Source organism: Bos grunniens, chromosome 15 (genome assembly GCF_055505025.1).
Source record: "Bos grunniens cultivar Pamir isolate PY7600 chromosome 15, Bosgru_T2T1.0, whole genome shotgun sequence".
Lineage (NCBI taxonomy): Eukaryota > Metazoa > Chordata > Mammalia > Artiodactyla > Bovidae > Bos > Bos grunniens.
Window position 1 is genome coordinate 36075707 of NC_141179.1, and position 19995 is coordinate 36095701.

At 45.3% G+C, this 19995-nt stretch overlaps 1 protein-coding gene across 12 annotated transcripts in view; it reads left to right on the forward strand.

The window, feature by feature from the left end:
• PLEKHA7 (pleckstrin homology domain containing A7) overlaps positions 1-19995 on the forward strand; it is a 229154-nt gene that overhangs the window by 68396 nt on the left and 140763 nt on the right. For 2 of the 12 annotated variants that reach the window (XM_086339798.1, XM_086339800.1), the window contains exon 1: positions 17925-18290. The exons of 9 other annotated variants lie outside the window; for them this stretch is intronic. In XM_086339798.1, coding sequence (XP_086195924.1) covers positions 18208-18290 — 83 coding nt within the window. In that variant the 5' untranslated portion in view covers positions 17925-18207. Of the gene's footprint in view, positions 1-17924; positions 18291-18780; positions 18912-19995 lie in introns of those variants that run through there. One more of the 12 variants, XM_086339796.1, reaches the window with a different exon arrangement.

Genomic DNA, 19995 nt, shown 5'->3' on the forward strand with positions numbered 1-19995 from the left:
TCTTTAATTCCTCTTTGCTTTCTGCCATAAAGGTGATGTCATCTGCATATCTGAAATTATTGATATCTCTCCCCACAGTCTTGATTCTGGCTTGTGCTTCATCCAGCCCTGCATTTCTCATGATGTACTCTGCATATAAGTTAAATAAGCAGGGTGACAATCTATAGCCTTGCATACTCCTTTCCTAATGTGGAACCAGTCTGTTGTTCCATGTCTGGTTCTAACTATTATTTCTTGACCTGCTTACAGGTTTTGAAGGAGGCAGGTAAGGTGGTCTGGTATTCCCATATCTTTAAGAATTTTCCAGTTTGTTGTGGTCTACACAGTCAAAAGCTTTAGCATAGTCAATGAAACAGAAGTAGATGTTTTTCTAGAATTCTCTAGCTTTTTATATGATCCAGAGAATGTTTGCAATTTAATCTCTAGTTCCTCTGCATTTTCTAAATCTAGCTTGTACATCTGGAAGTTCCTGGTTCACATACGGTTGAAGCCTAGCTTGAAGGATTTTGAGCATTACTTTGCTAGTAAGGGAGATGAGTGCAATTGTGCAGTAGTTTGAACATTCTTCAGCATTGGCCTTCTTTGGGATTGGAATGAAACCTGACCTTTTCCAGTCCTGTGGCCACTGTCAAGTTTTCCAAATTTGCTGGCATATTGAGTGAAGCACATTAACAGCATTGTCTTTTAGGACTTGAAATAGCTCAGCTGGAACTCCATCACCTCCACTAGCTTGTTTGTAGTGATGCTTCCTAAGGCCCACTTGACTTCACACTCCAGGATGTCTGGCTCTAGGTGAGTGATCACACCATCTTGGTTATCCAGGTCATTAATATATTTATTGTATAGTTGTTCTGTGTATTCTTGCCACCTCTTCTTAATATTTTCTGCTTCTGTTAGGTCCACACCGTTTCTGTTCTTTATTGTGCTATTTAGGACTAGAACTTCTCCTAGTCTGGATTGAGTTGTACTATGGCTTTGAAATACATAACAGGTTTAGATGACTTAATCCTTAAAAAAAAAAAAGAAGTGAAATGTCAATAACTTTTATAGTGATTACATGTTTAAAATGATATAGTATTTTGGATGTATTTAGTTAAGACATATTATTAAAATTAATTGTACTGATTTCTTTTTACCCCCCTTTTTTTATTGGAGTATAGTTGTTTTACAGTGTTGTTTTAGTTTCTGCTGTGCAGCAAAGTGAATCAGCCACATGTATACATATACCCCCTCTTCCTTGGATTTCCTTCCCATTTAGGTTACTACAGAGCACTGAGTAGAGTTCGGTGTGCTATAGAGTCTGTTCTCGTTAGTTACCTGTTTTTTACACAGTAGTGTGTATATGTCAATCCCAACCTCCCAGTCCATCCTACCCTCCTCTTTTTACCCTTTTTAATGTGACTGCTAGAAAGTTTAAAATTGCATATGTGGCTCACATTATATCTCATCCGACAGTGCAGCTTTAGGGTTGAAGTCAATCCTGTGGGCCAGTTCAAAAAGTTTATGGTATTTACCTTGCAGATTCGAAAGGTGGGTTTTACATTTGAGATGAACATCCAGAAGAGTTATTCTGAATCATTTAACTTGACCTTGAATGTTTGCAGTATTTGAAGTGGGAATTTCATGCAATTTGGTCTGAAGGGCAAGTGCAACTTATCTATTATTTTAAAAGAAAATCTTCTAACATCTCTAGGTGGAGCAAGGAGGAAGCCTAAGTGAGAAATTGCTTTGCTCTGATTGGATTTTTACTGCAGAGCTGCCAAGCCCAGAAGACAGCAGTTTATAGTGAACACTGCAGTTCGTTTTTTAACTGTGGACATGGGATGAAGCGAAATAGCAACGGAAGCGCGGCTTACACTTTTTCCTAATCGTTTTTGACCTCTCTCTAGGCCTCTGCTTTCTCTCTCTTCCCTTGATGTTGTTTGGTGATTATAGTGTGTGAGGCCCAGTCAGGCGCTCACAGAGTGAGGTTAAGAAAGGCAGATTTAGCTACCAAGCAGTGGCCAAGTTGGAGTAGCACTGGTCCCTAAATTTCTCCTTAAATGGCAGTATTCCTGGGAATTCAGACCATGTTCTTCATCAACAAAGTGGTAGTGCTGAAAGCTCTTGTGTCTACCTCATGGTGGGATTATGAGAAATTAAAAGGCAGGATGTCCAGGATATACAAATGATTGATAGTCAAAGCCCAGAAGATCAATTTACCCTTCCGTTAATAGTTTCTGTGGCAAATAGTCTCACTTCTATAGGCCTCAGATCTTTCTCCTGTTGAAAACTAAGGGAATAGAATAATTCAATATAGTTAAAGAGACCCAAAGTCTGACCCCAGATTGAATTCCCATTCTGCTACTGCTCACTGTGTGACCTTGGGAAACCTACTTGACCTCTCTGTGCCTCAGTTTCCTTATCTGTAAAATGAGGATAATAGAACCTATTGTGAGGTTAACTGAATTAACACCTGGAAGGTCCTTTGAACAGTGCCTGGAAGACAGCAAATACTGCAGGAACACTGGATTCATTCAGTCAACAATATTTTTTCAGTACCTCTTATGTGTCAGTTGCTGTTATAAGCACCAGGAAGAGCAGTGAACAAAGCAATAAAACTCGCTTTGAGAGAGTGCTTTTAGTAGAGGGATTTAAGGTGTATTAATTATAGTCAAAGTATGTCACTATCTTAGGGGCCTGCATGCACAGTACTGCTTTATTTTATTTATTGGGTTTTGACAATATAAGATCCCATTTTTAAAAAAAATGTTCTAACTGCTAAATAAAAAAAAACAAGGCAAATACAAATCCTTGGGTTTCATTCCTAGCTTACCTACTTCCTCACTGTGTGACCTTGAGCAAGTTTCATTAACTCTCTACAGCTTTGTTTCCTCATATATAAAAAAGTTAATGAATAATATCTTGCACAAAGGAGAGTGCGAGCATTAAGTGTTACATCAAATGAGACAATGCCTGTAAAGCTCTTAGCACGTTTGACCCGTAGTAAGTGTTCTAGAAACGTTAGCTGTTACTGCTATTGCTTCTAGTTCTGGAGATTCTGGAAGTCAGTGGTTCTAAATTAAAAGTTTCCCCAGGCTGGTATAAGGGAAAACTGAAGCATGTTCTCCTGTGGTGCCCCTCTCCCTGGGGAATGTGGTTCAGAAGTGCCCCAGAAACCTTTTCTTTTTTTTCTAGAGAAAAATAGAGATCCGGAATTTCTGTAGAGGCGCCCAAAGATGGAGCGGGTTGCCAGGAGAGGTAGGAGTCCTTCATCATTGGGGGTGTCCAAGCTAGATAGTCAGTCAGCAGGGTTATTTTAAAGGGGTCGTCCTTGGGTTTGTTGTTTTGAAGACTGCTTCCGGCTCTGAGGTGATGGAGCGTTTGTTTGGTAACCAACATTGGGTCCAGCTAGGGAAGGTATCTCTAATGAGAGGTACCCAATCATCCCAACAGCTTGGGGTACTCGTTTCTAAAGGGCAGCTGTGACTTCGGGAGACTCCCTCCCGACTCCCCCTAGCCAGGAGGGGCACTTGGCCTGATAGTGCTGCTAATGCTTCTTCTTCTGAGTATAGATATTTCTTGGACACAGGTGCTAGGCTTGAGCCCGAGAGAGGCATGTCGCTCCCTTACCACACTGTATCCGGAGAGTAGGGGTACCTGAGTCTCGGTGCCACAGTCCTCCTTTCACTCCCTTTTCTGGGGACGGAGTGGACTGAAACGGCTTCAGAGCCGAGTGGTTAGTGGAGGAGCTCACCTGTTGTCTGGCCCACTAGGCCAGCTCTAGCAGAGCCACAGCCAGCTTTTAATTTTGGTCTCAATTATTCTTCCATTTTGTTTGCTACCTTGGACTTGCCTACAGGAAGTGAAAAAGCAAAGGGACTGTGTTTTCTGGGTTCATTTGCTCTTTTCTTCTTTTTTAAATGATAAGCAGTTAATTTGCTTTAACAGAACCATTTCCTGAGTGTCTGCTGGTACAAAGCACATGCTAGCCACTGTTCTTCCATTCCTTCAAAGTGCCTACTGTGTGCCAGGCACACTGCTGGGGCCTGGAGCTGAGAAAAGACACAAGTAGTCCTTCTCTTGGAAGTTACAGTCCAGCAGGGGCAGATGGGCACTGATCTAAGATTCTGTCTGTTTGTGAAGGGGAGATGACTCCCCTACCCCACAGGTGTCTGAATGTCTTCCCTACCCTCCTTGTCCCGCCCCCAGTGGCCCTGGCTTTGATTTGGCAAGCCCGGCACATTGTCTGCGCTCTTGGCGCTCTGACTCCCTTCCTGTGATGTTGCTGGATCTCATCAGATCCTGGGTGTCAGTGAAACGCCACTGGTCTTTGTCACCTCACCCTGGTCAGTTACCTCTGCACAGGCAACTCAGGGAAATCCCTACCCTTCACCCCTATATGTCTCCTGTGCCAGAGAAGCCTGTCACCCTTCGTAATCTTTGCAGCAGACCAGGAATCCCCTGGCTTGTAATAGAAGGAAAGCTGGGAGGACGGACGAGAGTGACATGGGGTGTGTGTTGCCAAGGCAGCTGACCTGGGGGAACATGAGGAGATACAAAAGGAAGAACCAGTGTCTTTGAATGAGCTGCTTTATGAGAATGACTTTTAAAAATGAGACTTTATTTTTTTAGAGCAGTTTTAGGTTCACAGCAAAACTGAGCGGAAGGTACAGAGATTTCCCACCTACCCCCTACCCCTACATATGCCCCAGCCTCCCCGGTTATCAACGTTCCCCACCTGAGTGGCACAGTTCTTATAGTTGATGAAGCTGCACTGACACATCATTATGACCGGAAGTCCATAGTTTGTATTAGGGCTTACTCTTGGGGCCGTATGTTCTATGGGTTTGGACAAATGTTTAATGACTTTCAGAATGTATCTGCAGTGTTTTACATCCACAGTTTGTGAATCCTCTATTCAGTGTTCCTTAAACTTCGGACATCCCAAATTTCAGGCATTCCTGTTTCACCTGTGCATTTTTGCAGTAGACATATAAAATTGACTTAAAACAAACATCAAACAAGTGAATTTTAAAATGTAATTTTATATTCATTTTTTATTAACCTTCATAGCTCTTATCTACATTATTTATAACTTGTTTTATAGCATTTATATTTTTACAAATGTTCTTGCCACACTGCCATCTCAGGTACCCTCAAGTATTTGCTCCATTCTTAAGGAGATTCTGCCTAGGAGGTTCATGAATAATGGCCTTTCAGAGGTTTTCAAATCCCTTAAAACTGGCCAAAATTGTATTTATGTCTTTTTTCTTTGGGGAAAACAGTTCAGGTTTTCATCATGAGAAAGGGCCAGGACCAAAGAAGAACCACAATTTGCAGTTCTTGGAATTATGTCTAATTTACATCATTTACAAAGATTTCATCTTCCCAGGAAGAGAAAGCGTTTTCTTAAAAAAAAAAATGGAGTTTTTACTCATAAAACATCCTGTTTTTTTTTTTAATGAAGTGCAGATAAACTGCAAATTGAAAATTGGTAATGGCCTTTCCCACATTCCCTCCTCATCTCTATCCTGTTTTCAGCCTTCAGTGTGCGAACATTAATTCATCACAGGACGAGAGTGACTGCTTTCTGATCCAAAAATCGTGACATGTGATCTGATAAAGAATCTGTGTGTATGTATCATGTCTTTCAGAGGTATAAAAGGAAAATTCCAGTTATACACTTAATGAAATGCCTTTATTAAACAGAAAATTGCAAAACAAAATTTTTTTAAGGGAGGGGAATATCCAGGAACATCCAGAATATAGGCTCACTGAAAATATAGGTCATTGAATGTTTCAGAGGAAAATAAGCAAAAGGAAAGCTGCATGTTAGGACAGAAATAAAACATGATAAAGTGTCTCTGCAAAAAAGCACCATCGTGCTAGATCACACAAACCACAAGGAATGCGATGCTGGTATAAAAGTGGACCCCGCCACAGGTCTTTCTGTGCCTCTGGGGTAACACACCAGGCGGGGACACAAAGGGCGCTCTGTTAGTTCTTTCCAGCTCAGCCCATCAGCCTTAGAAAGAGTCATAATGTCTCTATGTGTGTCCTGTCACCTTTCACCAAGGATTCATGAACAATGAGGCTTAGTGGTAAAATAAAGAATCTGCCTGACAATGCAAGAGATGCGGATTTGATCCCTGGGTGGGGAACATCCCCTGGAGTCAGAAATGGCAACCCACTCCATTATTCTTGCCTGGAAAATTCCATGGACAGAGGAGACTGGCAGGCTACAGATCATGGAGTCACAAAGGGTCGGACAGGACTGAGTACGCATGCACGTCATGAACGATCGATACATTGATAAAACAAATAGGAATTTGAAATCCAGACTGGGGAAAATATAAGTAAGAAGAAGAAACCAAACCAAGGGGGATGGGTAGAATATAAATATGCATGCGTTAAGGGTCTTCATTATTGCTGAGCTTTACATTTGACTTGGTGCTTCCTGACAGTCAAAACAAAACTGGAACAAAGTAGGTTTTCAGGATTTTACTGTTAAAGAAGAAAAACACCGTAGTCATTAAGAGGAAGCTGAGTGCCACCTGGTTTGTTCCTTTGAGTTTCATATGTCGGGCCCACTGAGGGTGTGAACAGTGTCCTCTAGCTTTCTTCTTTGTCTTATTAAGTCCTCATCATCTGGCAGCCCCTCAGACTGGGTTGATTCTCTCAGTTCAGGTGGCCACGTTACAGATGGCCACGGACCTCTCCTTTGTGGTACTTACCTTAGAAGTACATTTACATCTACTCGTGAGCTTATTTTGACAGTTTGCCTTCTCCACTAGATTTTAAGTCTCGCGAGGCCAGGGCCATGTTGCCTTCAGTGTTTGGCATAATCCTGGCACACTGAGCTCTCAGTAAATACTCGTCTGAACAAATGAGTGAGGCAGAAGCAGCCTGGGATTTTATGTGATTCTTGTAGCACTCTCACAGAAAACCAAGGTTCTTTCAAGGGCACAAGCTATCTCTTGTCCAGAAAGCTCGATCACCTTGTCTAGTAGCTCTCAGAATGTCTCCAAGTTCATTTTACTCCACCGTATCCTTCAGAAATTGCAACAACCCTAGGGCACTGTGCGCCTGCTATAAGTCCGATCCCGTAGTAGGCACTTGGTGCGTGTTGATGCTTGCCCTCTCAGAAAACTGAGGCTCAGGGGAGGGAGAGGGCTTGCCCAAGGTCACATAGCTGGTAAGAGAGTGTAGGTCTGTCTGAGGGCACTCAGGGAGGTCTGAGTGCATGCTGTTTCCTTTCTGCCTGCTGTGCTGAGCCTGAGCCACAAGTGCCTGTGTGAGTTATGGGTTCTTATCTCTTGGCAATTAGAGCAGCACAGCACGGTGTTTCTGGCACAGGCCATTGCTGCTCTCTGACAGCTGTTACATTCCAGTCTTTCTTGAGTTGGGGAAAAAAAGCCCACACCTGGGGTTGGCCACGGCAGTCTCAGAACTCATTCCTCCAGGCTTTTGCACACAGAGAATGTGTTTATTGCTCTTGTCACGCTGTCTCCTGAACTGCAGGCGCATTAAAGTTGAATATTATTTTCATAAAAGTCACTAGGGAGAAAGAGAGAAGAGAGGCACAATTTGGTTGTCTCGGGGAATAATTGGATTTGCCCAGTGATTGGGAGAGTGGAGGCAGGAAATGACAACGTGCCAGGACATACATGTGATGGTACGTTTGATTCCAGATTTGTCAGGCATGTGTTTTTAATTACTTTGTATCCGTTGTCATTTTTTTACTAGGGACCTAATTTTTAGAATGGGGTTTATTATTATATTAAACTTTGTCCACTCCTTAAGACTGGCAAATGGGAGATTCTCATGGCTCAGTGTTGCCACCTACTGGGTACTGCGTGGAGTATCAGTCTTCAGAAAGAGGACAATAAAACACATTTCAAGTTGCAACAAGGCATAATTTGATCTGTCTGTTCTTCCACAAGCTTGCAAGTCCTCAGGGTGAGCCTTGTAAGCATCTGTCATTACTGTGTGCTCTGGAGTGTCAACATACCGGTTCCATTGACTTCCGGTGATTAAAAAAAATACCGCTTTTCCTTTGCTTCTTTGAGGATGAACCGCCTCAAAAACATTTGCTGCTTGCACATGGGGATCTGAATAATTGCTATAGTCAGGTTTATGTTAGAGAATGTTCCCGAAGAAGGCACTTAAGGGGATGCTTGTAAACGTGACGAGGCTTTTGGTTCCATCTTTGACCCACTAGTCTCAGTAAGGGTTTTGGCTCCTGTCAGTGATTTAGAAAACCTAGTAATTTTTATGTCTCCAAAGTTGTGTTCCCAGGCTCCTGGCTATTTCATGTCCTAAAGCTTGTTTCTGCATTTATAAGAACACAAGAGAATAGCAGCGGGCATCGACATGCCTGTGCCTCTCTATACCAGAACAGGACTGACTGATTCCAGCCTTGTTTGTCATTTGGTTTAGATTGAGTCTTATTCTGATTTCCTTCAGTGGCTTTGACAAGTCTTATTTGCAAGATGAAACAGCACAGTTATTGAACTAGCATCCTCTTCCTAGTTTGAATGGTAAGAGCCACAAAATCATCCATACATAAAAAGGACATAAGATTTCACCCATTTTCCCTATAAATTATTGTTTAGGAAAATAGGGACAAGAAAATGTAAAAAATGTAAGTGCTAGTTATTACCAGACTCATGTCTTTTTTTAACAAGAGATAAAATTTTTAAGTGTTTTACATAATAATTAGGGCATTTGCTCCCCCAACCTCCAATTAATATCCATGATAAACAACCTTTATTGATTACATAAATCTGAAAGCTTAGTATCCAAGTATGTCTGCTCAGTCTCAGTCGTGTCTGACTCTTTGTGACTCTATGGATTATAGCCCACTAGGCTCCTCTGTCCACAAGAAATTCCAGGCAAGAATACTGGAGTTGAGTGTTGTATTTCCTGCTCCAGGGATCCTCCCAACCCAGGGATTGAACCTGTGTCTCCTGGATCTCCTGCATTGCAGGCGGATTCTTTACTGTCTGAGCCGCCAAAGAAGTGGGGAAACCTAACTATGTGTCTGTCCATCTATTGCTTTATCTTATTACACAGTGGATTCAAAGCAGCTTATGGGAAAGACATAAAATATGAATGAAAAATAAAACAATCAGCACCAACAAGAGTATAAATTATTCTAGGAGATTAAGCCCAAGGAGACAGGAGAATCCGAACAGCCTGGTACTGTTTCTGTTAAGCTAAAAAGCCACTTCATTTTACATGTTGATGTAGCCATTTTTTTCAAAAGCTGCTTGGAGGCTGCTTTCAGTTTTGGAAAGCTCTGTGTAAACACGGACAGCTTCGTGTTCCTGACATTTCAGCTGAACTTTTAAAATTGCCTTTTTTTTTTTTTTACCTTCCAACCTCTACCTGACTTCCAGCACATACCCACTTCCTCTGAGCCAAGGTAGTGTCAGTACTGAAAGTATTTTATCAAATGAGGTTGCTGTTTTTCTGGAAATGGTGTAGCCGGGAGGTCAGCTGGCCATTTGGGAAGCCTGAATGTGGGAGGCTTATTTTGGAAACCCTTTCATTATTATCACACTTGTGAGCAATTCCAAGACTTGCACCCGGATGGGCTTCGATGATAAGAGGACTGAAAAAAACGGAGTATTGAAGTGGAAGAGGAGGGCAGAAGTCCTTTTCTCACAAGCCGGCAGCATGCCTGATAAACTTCCTTTCACGCCTCCTGAGTCCAACCTCTCCTCTAGGACCTCCAGCCTTGGTGTTGCCTTTGGGGGATCAGGCATGCTGGGGGTCATCTTGAGAGAATTTGGCCCAGTAGGCTCCCAGGAAGCTGGTCCGGGGTGGGGCTGGGGTACAGACTTGTCCAGACCACAGAGGGCAGCTTGTGCAGGGTGCTTTCAGCCTCAGAGCAGTGTGAGATGCCACTGTGCCCTGGCTTGTTACAACCAACCAGAGGTCTGTAGCTGGAACAGCTCCTCTTCCAAAAAGCCAGGAGTCATGTGATGATGAGACCCCTCTGATTACATCTCCAGCCCTGGCCTTCCCTTTAAGTGGAGGCTTCCACAGCTCACTGCTTTCAGGACTTGTCCACTCAGAAATCTAATAGATGCCTCAGACCAACAAGTCTCAAACTGAGTTCTTGGTTGATTTTAATGCCCTCCTTTCCTTTGATTTTTTTTTTTTCCCCCTTCCCCAGGCTTAACCATCTCAGGAAACTGCACTGGCATCCACTCTGTTGCTCAAATCAAAAACCTGGGAGTCTTTTTTACCTGTCTCTTTCCTACACCCCTGTCATAAATCCCATCACTGAGTGCCCTTGGCTCTGCTACCAAGACATTTTGCACAGCTGCATCCCCTCAGCATTTTCACTGTTACATTCTTGGTCATCCTTCATCCTCTCTTGCCTGTTCTCCTGTGGTAGTCTCTTTAGCTAGTGTTGCTATTTCTCCCTACCTCTTTTCAATAAGAGAGGCACTGCAGCCAGACCATCTGGGTTTGCATACCAGATCCTCCACTTAATGTGATGAGCAAGTTACCTTATCTTTCTGTGCTTGGGTTTGGAATCTGTAAAACTGGGATAATAATAGTTCTCACAGAAAAAGTTTTCATGAGGATTAAAAGAGATCATACATGTAACATTCTTAGGACAGTTCTGAGCACATAGTTAAGCACTGAAGAAATGTTAGGGTTTTATTGTCCCCAGACCCCCACTCATCCTCCAAATAGCAGCTACAGAAGTCCTTTAAAAAGGCAACTTAGACCATGTGTCTTCCATCACAGTCTTTTCTTTTAAACCCTTCTGTGTCTTCTTATTGCATTTGGAAGAGAATATAATCTCCTACCACGTATTACATGGCCTCCATAACCTTCACTATCTGACTCCCCAGTTTCCTCCTTTACCATCCATCCTACTGGTCACTGAGCTCTAGCTTCACTGTCCTTCCTTTGCAGGAATGCATTTATTTTGCTCCCACTTTGCTGAAAGTGTTTCTCTACCAGATCTTAGTTTAAATGTTGCGGCTTAGGCCTTTCCTGATACATACCCTGAACCACCATTTCACTCTGTCAGGTCACCGCTTTGTTTCTTCATAGCAGACATCAGTCTCTAATATTATTTACTTGTTTATTATCTGTATTTTGTCCCTCTTTCTCTTTTGTCACTACTGTATCTCCTGTGCGAACAGTGCCTGATTATAAATGTTGTTGGCATGAACTGCAGCTCTCTAGGCTCCTCTGCCCTCCACTTTCTCCTGGAGTTTGCTCAAATCATGTCCATTGAGTCGGTGACACTATCTAACCATCTCATCCTCTGCCACCCTCTTCTCCTTTTGCCTTCAGTCTTTCCCAGTATCAGGGTCTTTTCCAATGAGTCATCTCTTTGCATCAGTTGGCCAACATATTGGAGCTTCAGCAACAGTCCTTCCAATGAATATTTGGGGTTAATTTCTTTAGGATTGACTGGTTTGATCTCCTTGCAGTCCAAGGGACATTCAGGAGTCTTCTCCAGCACCACAGTTTGAGAGCATCAATTGGGTGCTCAGCCTTCTTTTTGGTCCAGGTCTCACATCTGTACATGACTACTGGAAAAACCATAGCTTTGACTATATAGACCTTTGTTGGCAAGGTGATGTCTCTGCTTTTTAATATGGTGTTTAGGTTTGTCATGGCTTTCCTTCCAAGGAGCAAACATCTTTAATTTCATGGCTGCAGTCAGCATCCTTAGTGATTTTGGAACCCAATAAAATGAGATCTGTCACTGCTTCCACTTTTCCCCCTTCTATTTGCTATGAAGTGATGGGACTAGATGGCATGATCTTAGTTTTTTGAATGTTGAGTTTTAAGCCAGCTCTTTCACTCTCCTCTTTCACTCTCATCAAGAAGCTCTTTAGTTCCTCTTCACTTTCTGCCATTAGAGGTCCTAATAAATGTTTATCTATTGACCAAGTAATGGAAGCTGCCATAATTATTTAGTACTTACTATGTTCTACATACTTTCACAATTCTGTTACTTATTCCTCATTACATTATTAAGGTGATAGATATTTTAAAACCCATTTTACAGTTGAGCAAATAGAATGGCTGAGAGAAGAAAAAACTTATCTGGGGCCAACAAGCTGGCAAGTGGTTAAGCCAAGATAATTTAACTTATATCTGGCTGAGTCCATGCAGTGTTTCTATGATGAAACTAGTGAATTCATGGGGTTTGTACCTGGTGTATGAATGCAAAGTGAGTCTAGACAAGTATCAAGCTTTCATTATTCTCATCCTTTTTAAAAGATAACAGTTTTAGAGCCCTTCTTATGTGCTGGTTCGTATTTTCTTTTTTCCTGGTGTTTTTATCATGCCCTAGATTTGTTGCAATTTTGTTGAGGTTTCACAAGATGTAGCAATTGGATTCATTCAGTTTAGATTATGAATTGATTCAAGTCAGCACTCTTGCCTGGAAAATCCCATGGACGGAGGAGCCTGGTGGGCTGCAGTCCATGGGGTCGCTAAGAGTCGGACAAGACTCAGTGACTTCACTTTCACTTTTCACTTTCATGCATTGGAGAAGGAAATGGCAACCCACTCCAGTGTTCTTGCCTGGAGAATCCCAGGGACGGGGGAGCCTCGTGGGCTGCTGTCTGTGGGGTCACACAGATTCGGACACGACTGAAGTGACTTAGCAGCAGCAGCAGCAGCAGCAGCAGCAGGGTGATGCCTGCTAGGAGGTTAGGAGAGATGGGTGTGTTAGGTCCTCATGGCCTTGTAGCTTCAAATTTTTCAAAGTGTGGGCTCCAGGCCACAAAGAGCCAAATCAACTTGGGTTGTTTGCTAATATGGGATTCTTGGGCTCACCCTAGAATGAGTGGCATGAGATTCTCTAGGGGTGGACCCCTGGAATGTGCTTTTTTACAGTCAACCGAGGTTATTTTGATTAAAATGGATGTATGATGATCACTGGTCATAGATATGTTCTAGCTAATTAGGTGTTTTGTGATTTGATTTTGTTCTTGAATTAAAAAAAATTTGTAGAGCTACATATTTATTAATTTTTTATTTTTATCAAAACTTATTTGCATGGTTTTTAGTCACTGACCATGGAGCAAATAGCTTTTTTCCTATTCTTAATGGCTCTCAAGCTCTAAGGCCCAGACCCAAGCTGGCTGCTTTGGTCAGTATGTTCAGTGTTTCCTGCTTAGGGGAACAGAGTGCCTCATCTCTGTCCTGGTGCTGTTGCTTGGCTGTGTGTGCATCGGCAGGGCAGGGTTGAGGCTAGTCTGTTCTCAAGGGGGCTAGGTAGTTGTACAAGAGCAGACCTTCTCATACATTTGGTCCCATTAAAATTACTTTCAAAAATCAAGTTTGTTCTTATTACCTCCTTTCCAGAAACAATTCTGGACAAACCAAAATCCCAGATCTGGCAGTCTGTGCTTCCCTCTTCTCTGTTTCCTCTCTAAACAAGGTCCCATGTTGTAATAGATGCCATAACAGTAAAATTAGCTTTATTAGACTCTAGGTGGACTTAAAATGTCACCTAATGGCAGCTCTGTCTGGCTGGGAAGTCATGTGCTTCATTTTGAGCAGAGAATGCAGTTGGTTACTGTGCATGGTAGGGGACTTAATGATTATTGAATTAAAGTGGCCAAATAATACAAGCATCCTTCATCTTTAGATGCTGCCCTGATGGTTCCTAGCTATTGTGTTTTGAGAAACCTGTGCCTCCAGCTTGGATTTTTAATCCCACCTGCCAATGGCACCCCACTCCAGTACTCTTGCCTGGAAAATCCCATGGACGGAGGAGCCTGGTGGGCTGCAGTCCATGGGGTCGCTAAGAGTCGGACACGACTGAGCGACTTCACTTTCACTTTTCACTTTCCTGCATTGGAGAAGGAAATGGCAACCCACTCCAGTGTCCTTGCCTGGAGAATCCCAGGGACGGGGGAGCCTGGTGGGCTGCCGTCTATGGGGTCGCACAGAGTCGGACACGACTGAGGCGACTTAGCAGCAGCAGCAGCAGCAGCAGCCTTCTGTCCATGACTTAAGAGTTCCTGAGTTATGCCACAGGACAAAGTCAGCACAGCTGTATTTCCCACCTCACCTCCCTCATCTGGTTTGCGAGCACTCTTCGTTCTCAGAAAGCTTGAAATATGAGGCAAATTGCAGTTTACCACCCTTGTGCCAAAGAACTAACAATTAACCAGCTCCTTCTCCTCCCCAAAGTTCTAGATCACTTTGTCCTAGTACTGTTATAAAGAAAAAGTGAAAGTGTTAGTTGCTCAGTCAGGTCCGACTCTTTGCAACCCCATGGACTATAGCCCACCAGGCTCTTCTGTCCATGGTATTCTCCAGGCAAGAATACTGGAGTGGGTAACCATTCCCTTCTCCAGGGGATCTTCCTGACCCAGGGATTGAACCCGGGTCTCCTCCTGTGCTGCAGGCAGATTCTTTACCATCTGAGCCACCAGGGATATTCACCCCTTAAAAGAAAAGTAGAGCCTTTATTAGGCTGTTTAACATCAAGGAAACTGAGGCACACATCATTCATCTAGTTACTGGCTCAGCCCGGTCTGATTTATGGCCTGTGGCACCATCAGATATGGAAAAAGCAGGCTGAATAGTTTTTGGTCCTCAGGACCAAGGGTATATGCTTTATATGTTCTCAGCTTATTAAGAGCCTAGAATATTTGGTAGAGACTTTTAGGGGTAGGAGATCCATTAGCGAATGGTCGTGGCTGCTTCATTTTGGACCCTTTAATCTAAGCTTTAAGCATTATTATAAGCACAGCCCAGGAGGTAAATGTAAAAATAATTTTCTTGCCAGTTTTTCCTGCATGGTATCCTAGCGACGATGTACTGTCTGTCCTTGGGTGTTGGGGCACCAACTGGTGCAGTATCAGAGCTTGCAGAGAGAAGGGATATGAAAGGCCTGGTCAGAGTCACCCCTTTTAAAGTCAAGGCATAGTTTCTTTTTATCTTTTGGAGGATTTTTAACCCCTTTGTTTTTAAGCAGTAGTTTATTTTCTGATTATCTCGGTAATATATCTTTATTGTCAGACCACTTGGAAAACACAGAAAATCCTAAGGAACGAGATAAAAGCTCTAATTCCAGTATTGTTAACATTTTGGTAATTGTCTTCTTTTTTTTTTTAAGTGTCTTATTTGGCTGTGCTGGGTCTTAGTTGTGGCGCACAGGATCTTTATTTGTGGCATGCAGGATCTAGTTCCCTGACCAGGGGTTGAACCTAGGCTCCCTGCATTGGGAGGGCCAAGTCTTAGCCACTGGACCACTAGGGAAGTCCTGGTAAATATACTTCTGGTCGTTTTTTCCTCTGAACTCTAATACAATGCTTGGGTTCTTAACTCAGCATTTAAGGGGGGAAAAAAAATCTCATGAAGTGAAGGTTACCCTAAGCCACATGGACAGTAATTTTTATGCACTCTAAAGTTGGGAAACCATTGAAATAGACTCAAAGAAAAAACAACAGAAAAATCTATATGAAAAGTCTGGGGGAAAAACCATTCTACCTTTAAGATTACTATCAAATCCCTGATGATAAGTGGATGGCAGTAGAGAATTGAAATGTATTCTTACCTGCCTGTAAGATTTATTCTGTTCTGTTTTAATATTCGGAGAAGGCAATGGCACCCCACTCCAGTACTCTTGCCTGGAAAATCCCACGGACAGAGGAGCCTGGTGGGCTGCAGTCCATGGGGTCGCTAAGAGTCGGACACGACTGAGCGACTTCACTTTCACTTTTCACTTTCATGCATCGGAGAAGGAAATGGCAACCCACTCCAGTGTTCTTGCCTGGAGAATCCCAGGGACGGGGCCGCCTGGTGGGCTGCCATCTATGGGGTTGCACAGAATCGGACACGACTGAAGCGACTTAGCAGCAGCAGCAGTTTTAATATTAAGTTTCTTTAACTTTCATATGGTTAGTAGATTTACTTGTGAGGATGACATGCGATAGAGCCATCACATTTTGGTGTAAGAGGTGGGTTTGAGTCATCCAGTAAGAAAAATGAGCACAGTACCATTCTACCATAGGTGCTCACCACCCCCCTCAAACCTACACACACACACACACACACACACGCACACACACAATTGGGATCATTTATCTTGTAATCTTCATCTCATTTTATTCAATAGTAAATATTCTGTATATCAGTTTTAAAGTTGCATATATTCAATTACAAAGATATACCACAGCTTATTAACCAATCATTTGCTTTTATAAATCTGTGTTCATTCATAATTATGTCTTGATAAATTCTTAGATGTGGAATTGATGTTTCAAAGGATATGTACACTTTTACAGGTTTTAAATCATATAGCTAATTTGTCCCCAGGAACATTATGTGTTTCTTTCAAAGTGTCTACTTCCCAGCATCACTGGAAATTATTATTCAAAAGAGTCTTTCACAGCATGCCTTTTGGATGACCCATGGCTTCTGTTCATTGCCTGGCCAATTTATCCTGGAAAGAATAAAAGAAATGAGTCTAGAGATGATAAATGCTTGTGGCCAGGTTCATGTTGAAGGAATGGGGACAGATGACAGGAAAAGGGTGAGCTTGGAGACCATTTCTTTACTCCTGCTTCCAAGTTATCTACAGCAGAGATCTTTTAAGTGGTGAATACTTAAAGGGCATATAGAGCTTTAAAAGCACATTCATTGATACTTTTTTAATTTGGAAAATGATTTGATGTCATCATAGATGCTACAGAATAGGAATGACATTTGTATGTTTATCCAAAAGGGAGTACCGGCTTTAAAAAAAAAATGTAGAAATGCTGTTCTAATCTAAGCCTTCACTTGAGATAAAGAAACTGAAACTAGAGAGTGGAAGGCATTTCTTTAGAGGCATAGCCATACAGCAAATTGATGATGGAGTTGGTTCCCAACTACCTGTCAGAGCTCAGTGATGACGTGGACCAGCCTAGTTCCGGGGAGATGAGAAAGCAGACATAGGGCCTCTTTGGACGATGGGCCAGGCTCTCTTCTAGGGCCTGTGAGCTGTCTCTTGCCCCTCGTGGACAAAGGCCTAGGTGTTTTGGGCATGGCAGTTCACCTCTGCCTGATTCTCCCCACCTGTCAATGGGAGCAGGTCTACACTTTAATAACCAGGGTTTTTGCCTGAACTTTCCCTCCCCTGGATAACTTGTGTTCATACCTCAGCAGTTCAAAAGTAACTTCTTCTGGGAAGCCTTTCCTGACTGCTAAGATAGTTTAGGGTCCCTGTGTGCAATCTTATAGCACCTCTTACCTTTAATACCCTTGTCACAGTTATAATTACCTTGCTTTGTTTTTAATATCTCTCTCCTGGACTAGACTATCTGCTTTATGAGTGTAGGACTCTATGACTGTAGGAATATTGTTTATCTTCTGTTGCTCCTGGCATATACTAAGCCTTAATAAATGCTTGAATGTTTGACTATTTGGATGGATGCTAATTAGTGAATTAGAAATGTGTGTGGGCTGCTGGGTGGTGTTGTCTCTGATTGCCTGCAGAACCAGGAGAGCTGTTCCTTATGGCCAAGGGCATTGGGAGAAGAGAGAGGGAAAGGAGACCCAGTTGAGGCTGCTGGTGTAGCGACAAGCCGGAGGGTATGGTCTGCATCCCTGGGTGCGCCATAGCGGCCTCCTGGGTGGAGGGGTCAGCAACCACATCCAACCAAGTATTCATTCCTGGCCTGGCAGAATCAACCCGGTAATTTAGTGGAGGTGGTTAGAGAGGAGCCTCCTTGAGTCATTCTGGGGAAGAGAATTCAAGGTCAGGACTCTCCTTGGCGGGGAGAGGACAGCAACCCAGGTCACCTGCGACCCGGTCTTCACAGTCGATGGGCACTTGCAGCAGCGGCTGTAAGGTCTGTGGCTGGCTGGGCGCCAGAGCAGCGCTGCTGGTCGGCGGCAGGTCCTGCCCCCTCCGCCGGTTTCCCTCCCCCTCCTCCGCCTCCCAGCCCACTCCCGCTTGCAGCATCCTCTGCAAGGAGAGGAATGTGCCGCGCTCGGACGCGCGGTCCTGGCCGAGCGGCGGCACCCTGGGGCGCGCTCTGGACCTCCGGGGTCCGCCGTCTGGCGCTGCGCCACGTGCTTTAATCGGCGCTGATGTCAAGTGGGTGTGGGCTCTCAGGGAAAGTCGGCCGAGGACGAGGAGGGCGCGAGATGCGCCGCGGGCGCGCTGAGGGCCCAGCGCGCTCTGCCCCTCAGCGCCGCTGACCAGTGACCGTCCCTGGCTCGCGGACCGGGCTCATGGAGCCGCGGCGCTGCCCTGCCGGGGACGCGTGCCCCGCCGCCCTTGGGGGCTGGCGGGGGCCGCCGCGGGGGGCCTGCAGGTGTGTCCGCGCGCGTCGGAACTTTCGGGGGGCTGCGGGCTGTTTGGGGGCGGGCAGGGCGCAGGGTGCGCAGACTGCTTCTAGGGGTGCTTTGTGTCTGGGCGCTGGCGTGACGGGAGCCGGTGGGTCCCCGGCCGGCCATCCGCGTGGGAGCCGCAGCTCGCCGCCGGAGTTTCAGCGAGAGAATTCATTGAGCCGGCGACCGGCTTTAGGTTACTCATCGGGAAGGGCGCCGAGGAGCAGCCTTGTTGTTTTGAGAATTGGTCTTCAAGTACAGCCTGCATTCATGGTAACAGGATTATCTCTCAGCAGACAGCGCGGTTTCCCGAGATCGGTTGTGGTTGGGGGCACCGGTCGTTCGGGGTGCGGGGGAGGGGAGGTGGGCAAAAGCTACCCGGCCACCCACTCAGCCCCCAAGCCTCCGAGAGCCCGCTTAGGGCGAGGCGAGAGGTCAGCCTCTCGCCGCCGTTGACAGGTCTAGTTTCAGACACACCTTCCCGGAGGAATGCGGAGGCTTTGTTCCAGGGCCCGTCCCAGCCCCGAGCCCAGAAGCCCGCGGGCACGGGGCCGGGACTCCAGGGCCATTACTCATCTTTTCTGGCAACGCCGGCGAGCTCCCGGGTAGGCAAGTTAATTATTAACGTGTCTAGGCTGGAGGGAGGGAATCTGGAAATGAGATTGGTGGGCTGCAGGTTCCCCCCGCCCCCCGCCCCCCGCCCTTTTTGGCGCTGGCCATCAAGGTTGAAGCCCAGGGTATTGCAGCCTGTTTCCTGAGAAGGATGCTGCCCTTCCCCCAGTGACCGGCACTCCCGCAAAAGGGCTCCCATTTCTCCCCATTTGTGGGACAGCCGCCACCTTCTCCCCGGAGGGCACAAAGGGAGCAACTCTTGTTTTTTATCTACTTTGGAACCGGCCCGTACCTCTCCTCCTTTGCCTTCTCTAAACAACCTCATTCCCCACCCCCTGCCTCAGGGAGCTTCCAGGCCCAGGTGTCTGAGACCCGAACCCGCAGCCGGCCGTCTGAAGCGTCGGGTGAAGCGCCGCCCTGCCCCACCTCAGTGGGTGCACACCTCCGCCCCGCTCAACAAGTGCCCTGGGGTGTGTTTTCCGGCCCCGGCTCCGTAGGACTGTGGGCGGAGGCAAAAGTGTGCGCGGGGTGGTCACCTGACCCGCCTCTCCGGGTTCCCTCCGCTCGCCCGGAAAGGAGGAGGTCCAGGTGGGGAAGAGCCGAGGGCGGAGCTCCTTGCTCAGGTTTCAGTTTCCCTCCCGGCAGGCTGGGAGAAGGTGGATTCTAAGGCGGGTAGTCTCAGCAGGTGTGCTCTGGGTGCTGTTGCATGAGAATGAGAGGGCTCAGGTCTAAATGGAGGGCGGTGGATGGGCTGGGCTTGGCGGATGGGGCCGGCTGGAGGCCTGAGATTTTGCCTCGGCTGGGGCTAGAGGGAATTGTCACATTCAGCCCTCCTGGAGGCATTGTGCCTTAGAGACCTGGTTCACTGCTGTCTTTGTCAGTTTAGGATAGAGGACTCAGCCTCCTAAGCTGAGGGTTGGCAGATGTATGATGGGAAGATGAGCACCTCTTGGAAGTTGACACTCTTGAGAGTGGAAGAGGGGGCTGGGCTTACGCGGGGGAGGAGTGCAGGGAGGGGGATGTTAGCTCTGACTGTGGGTCTCCCAGGTGGTGCTAGTGGTAAGGAACCTGCCTGCC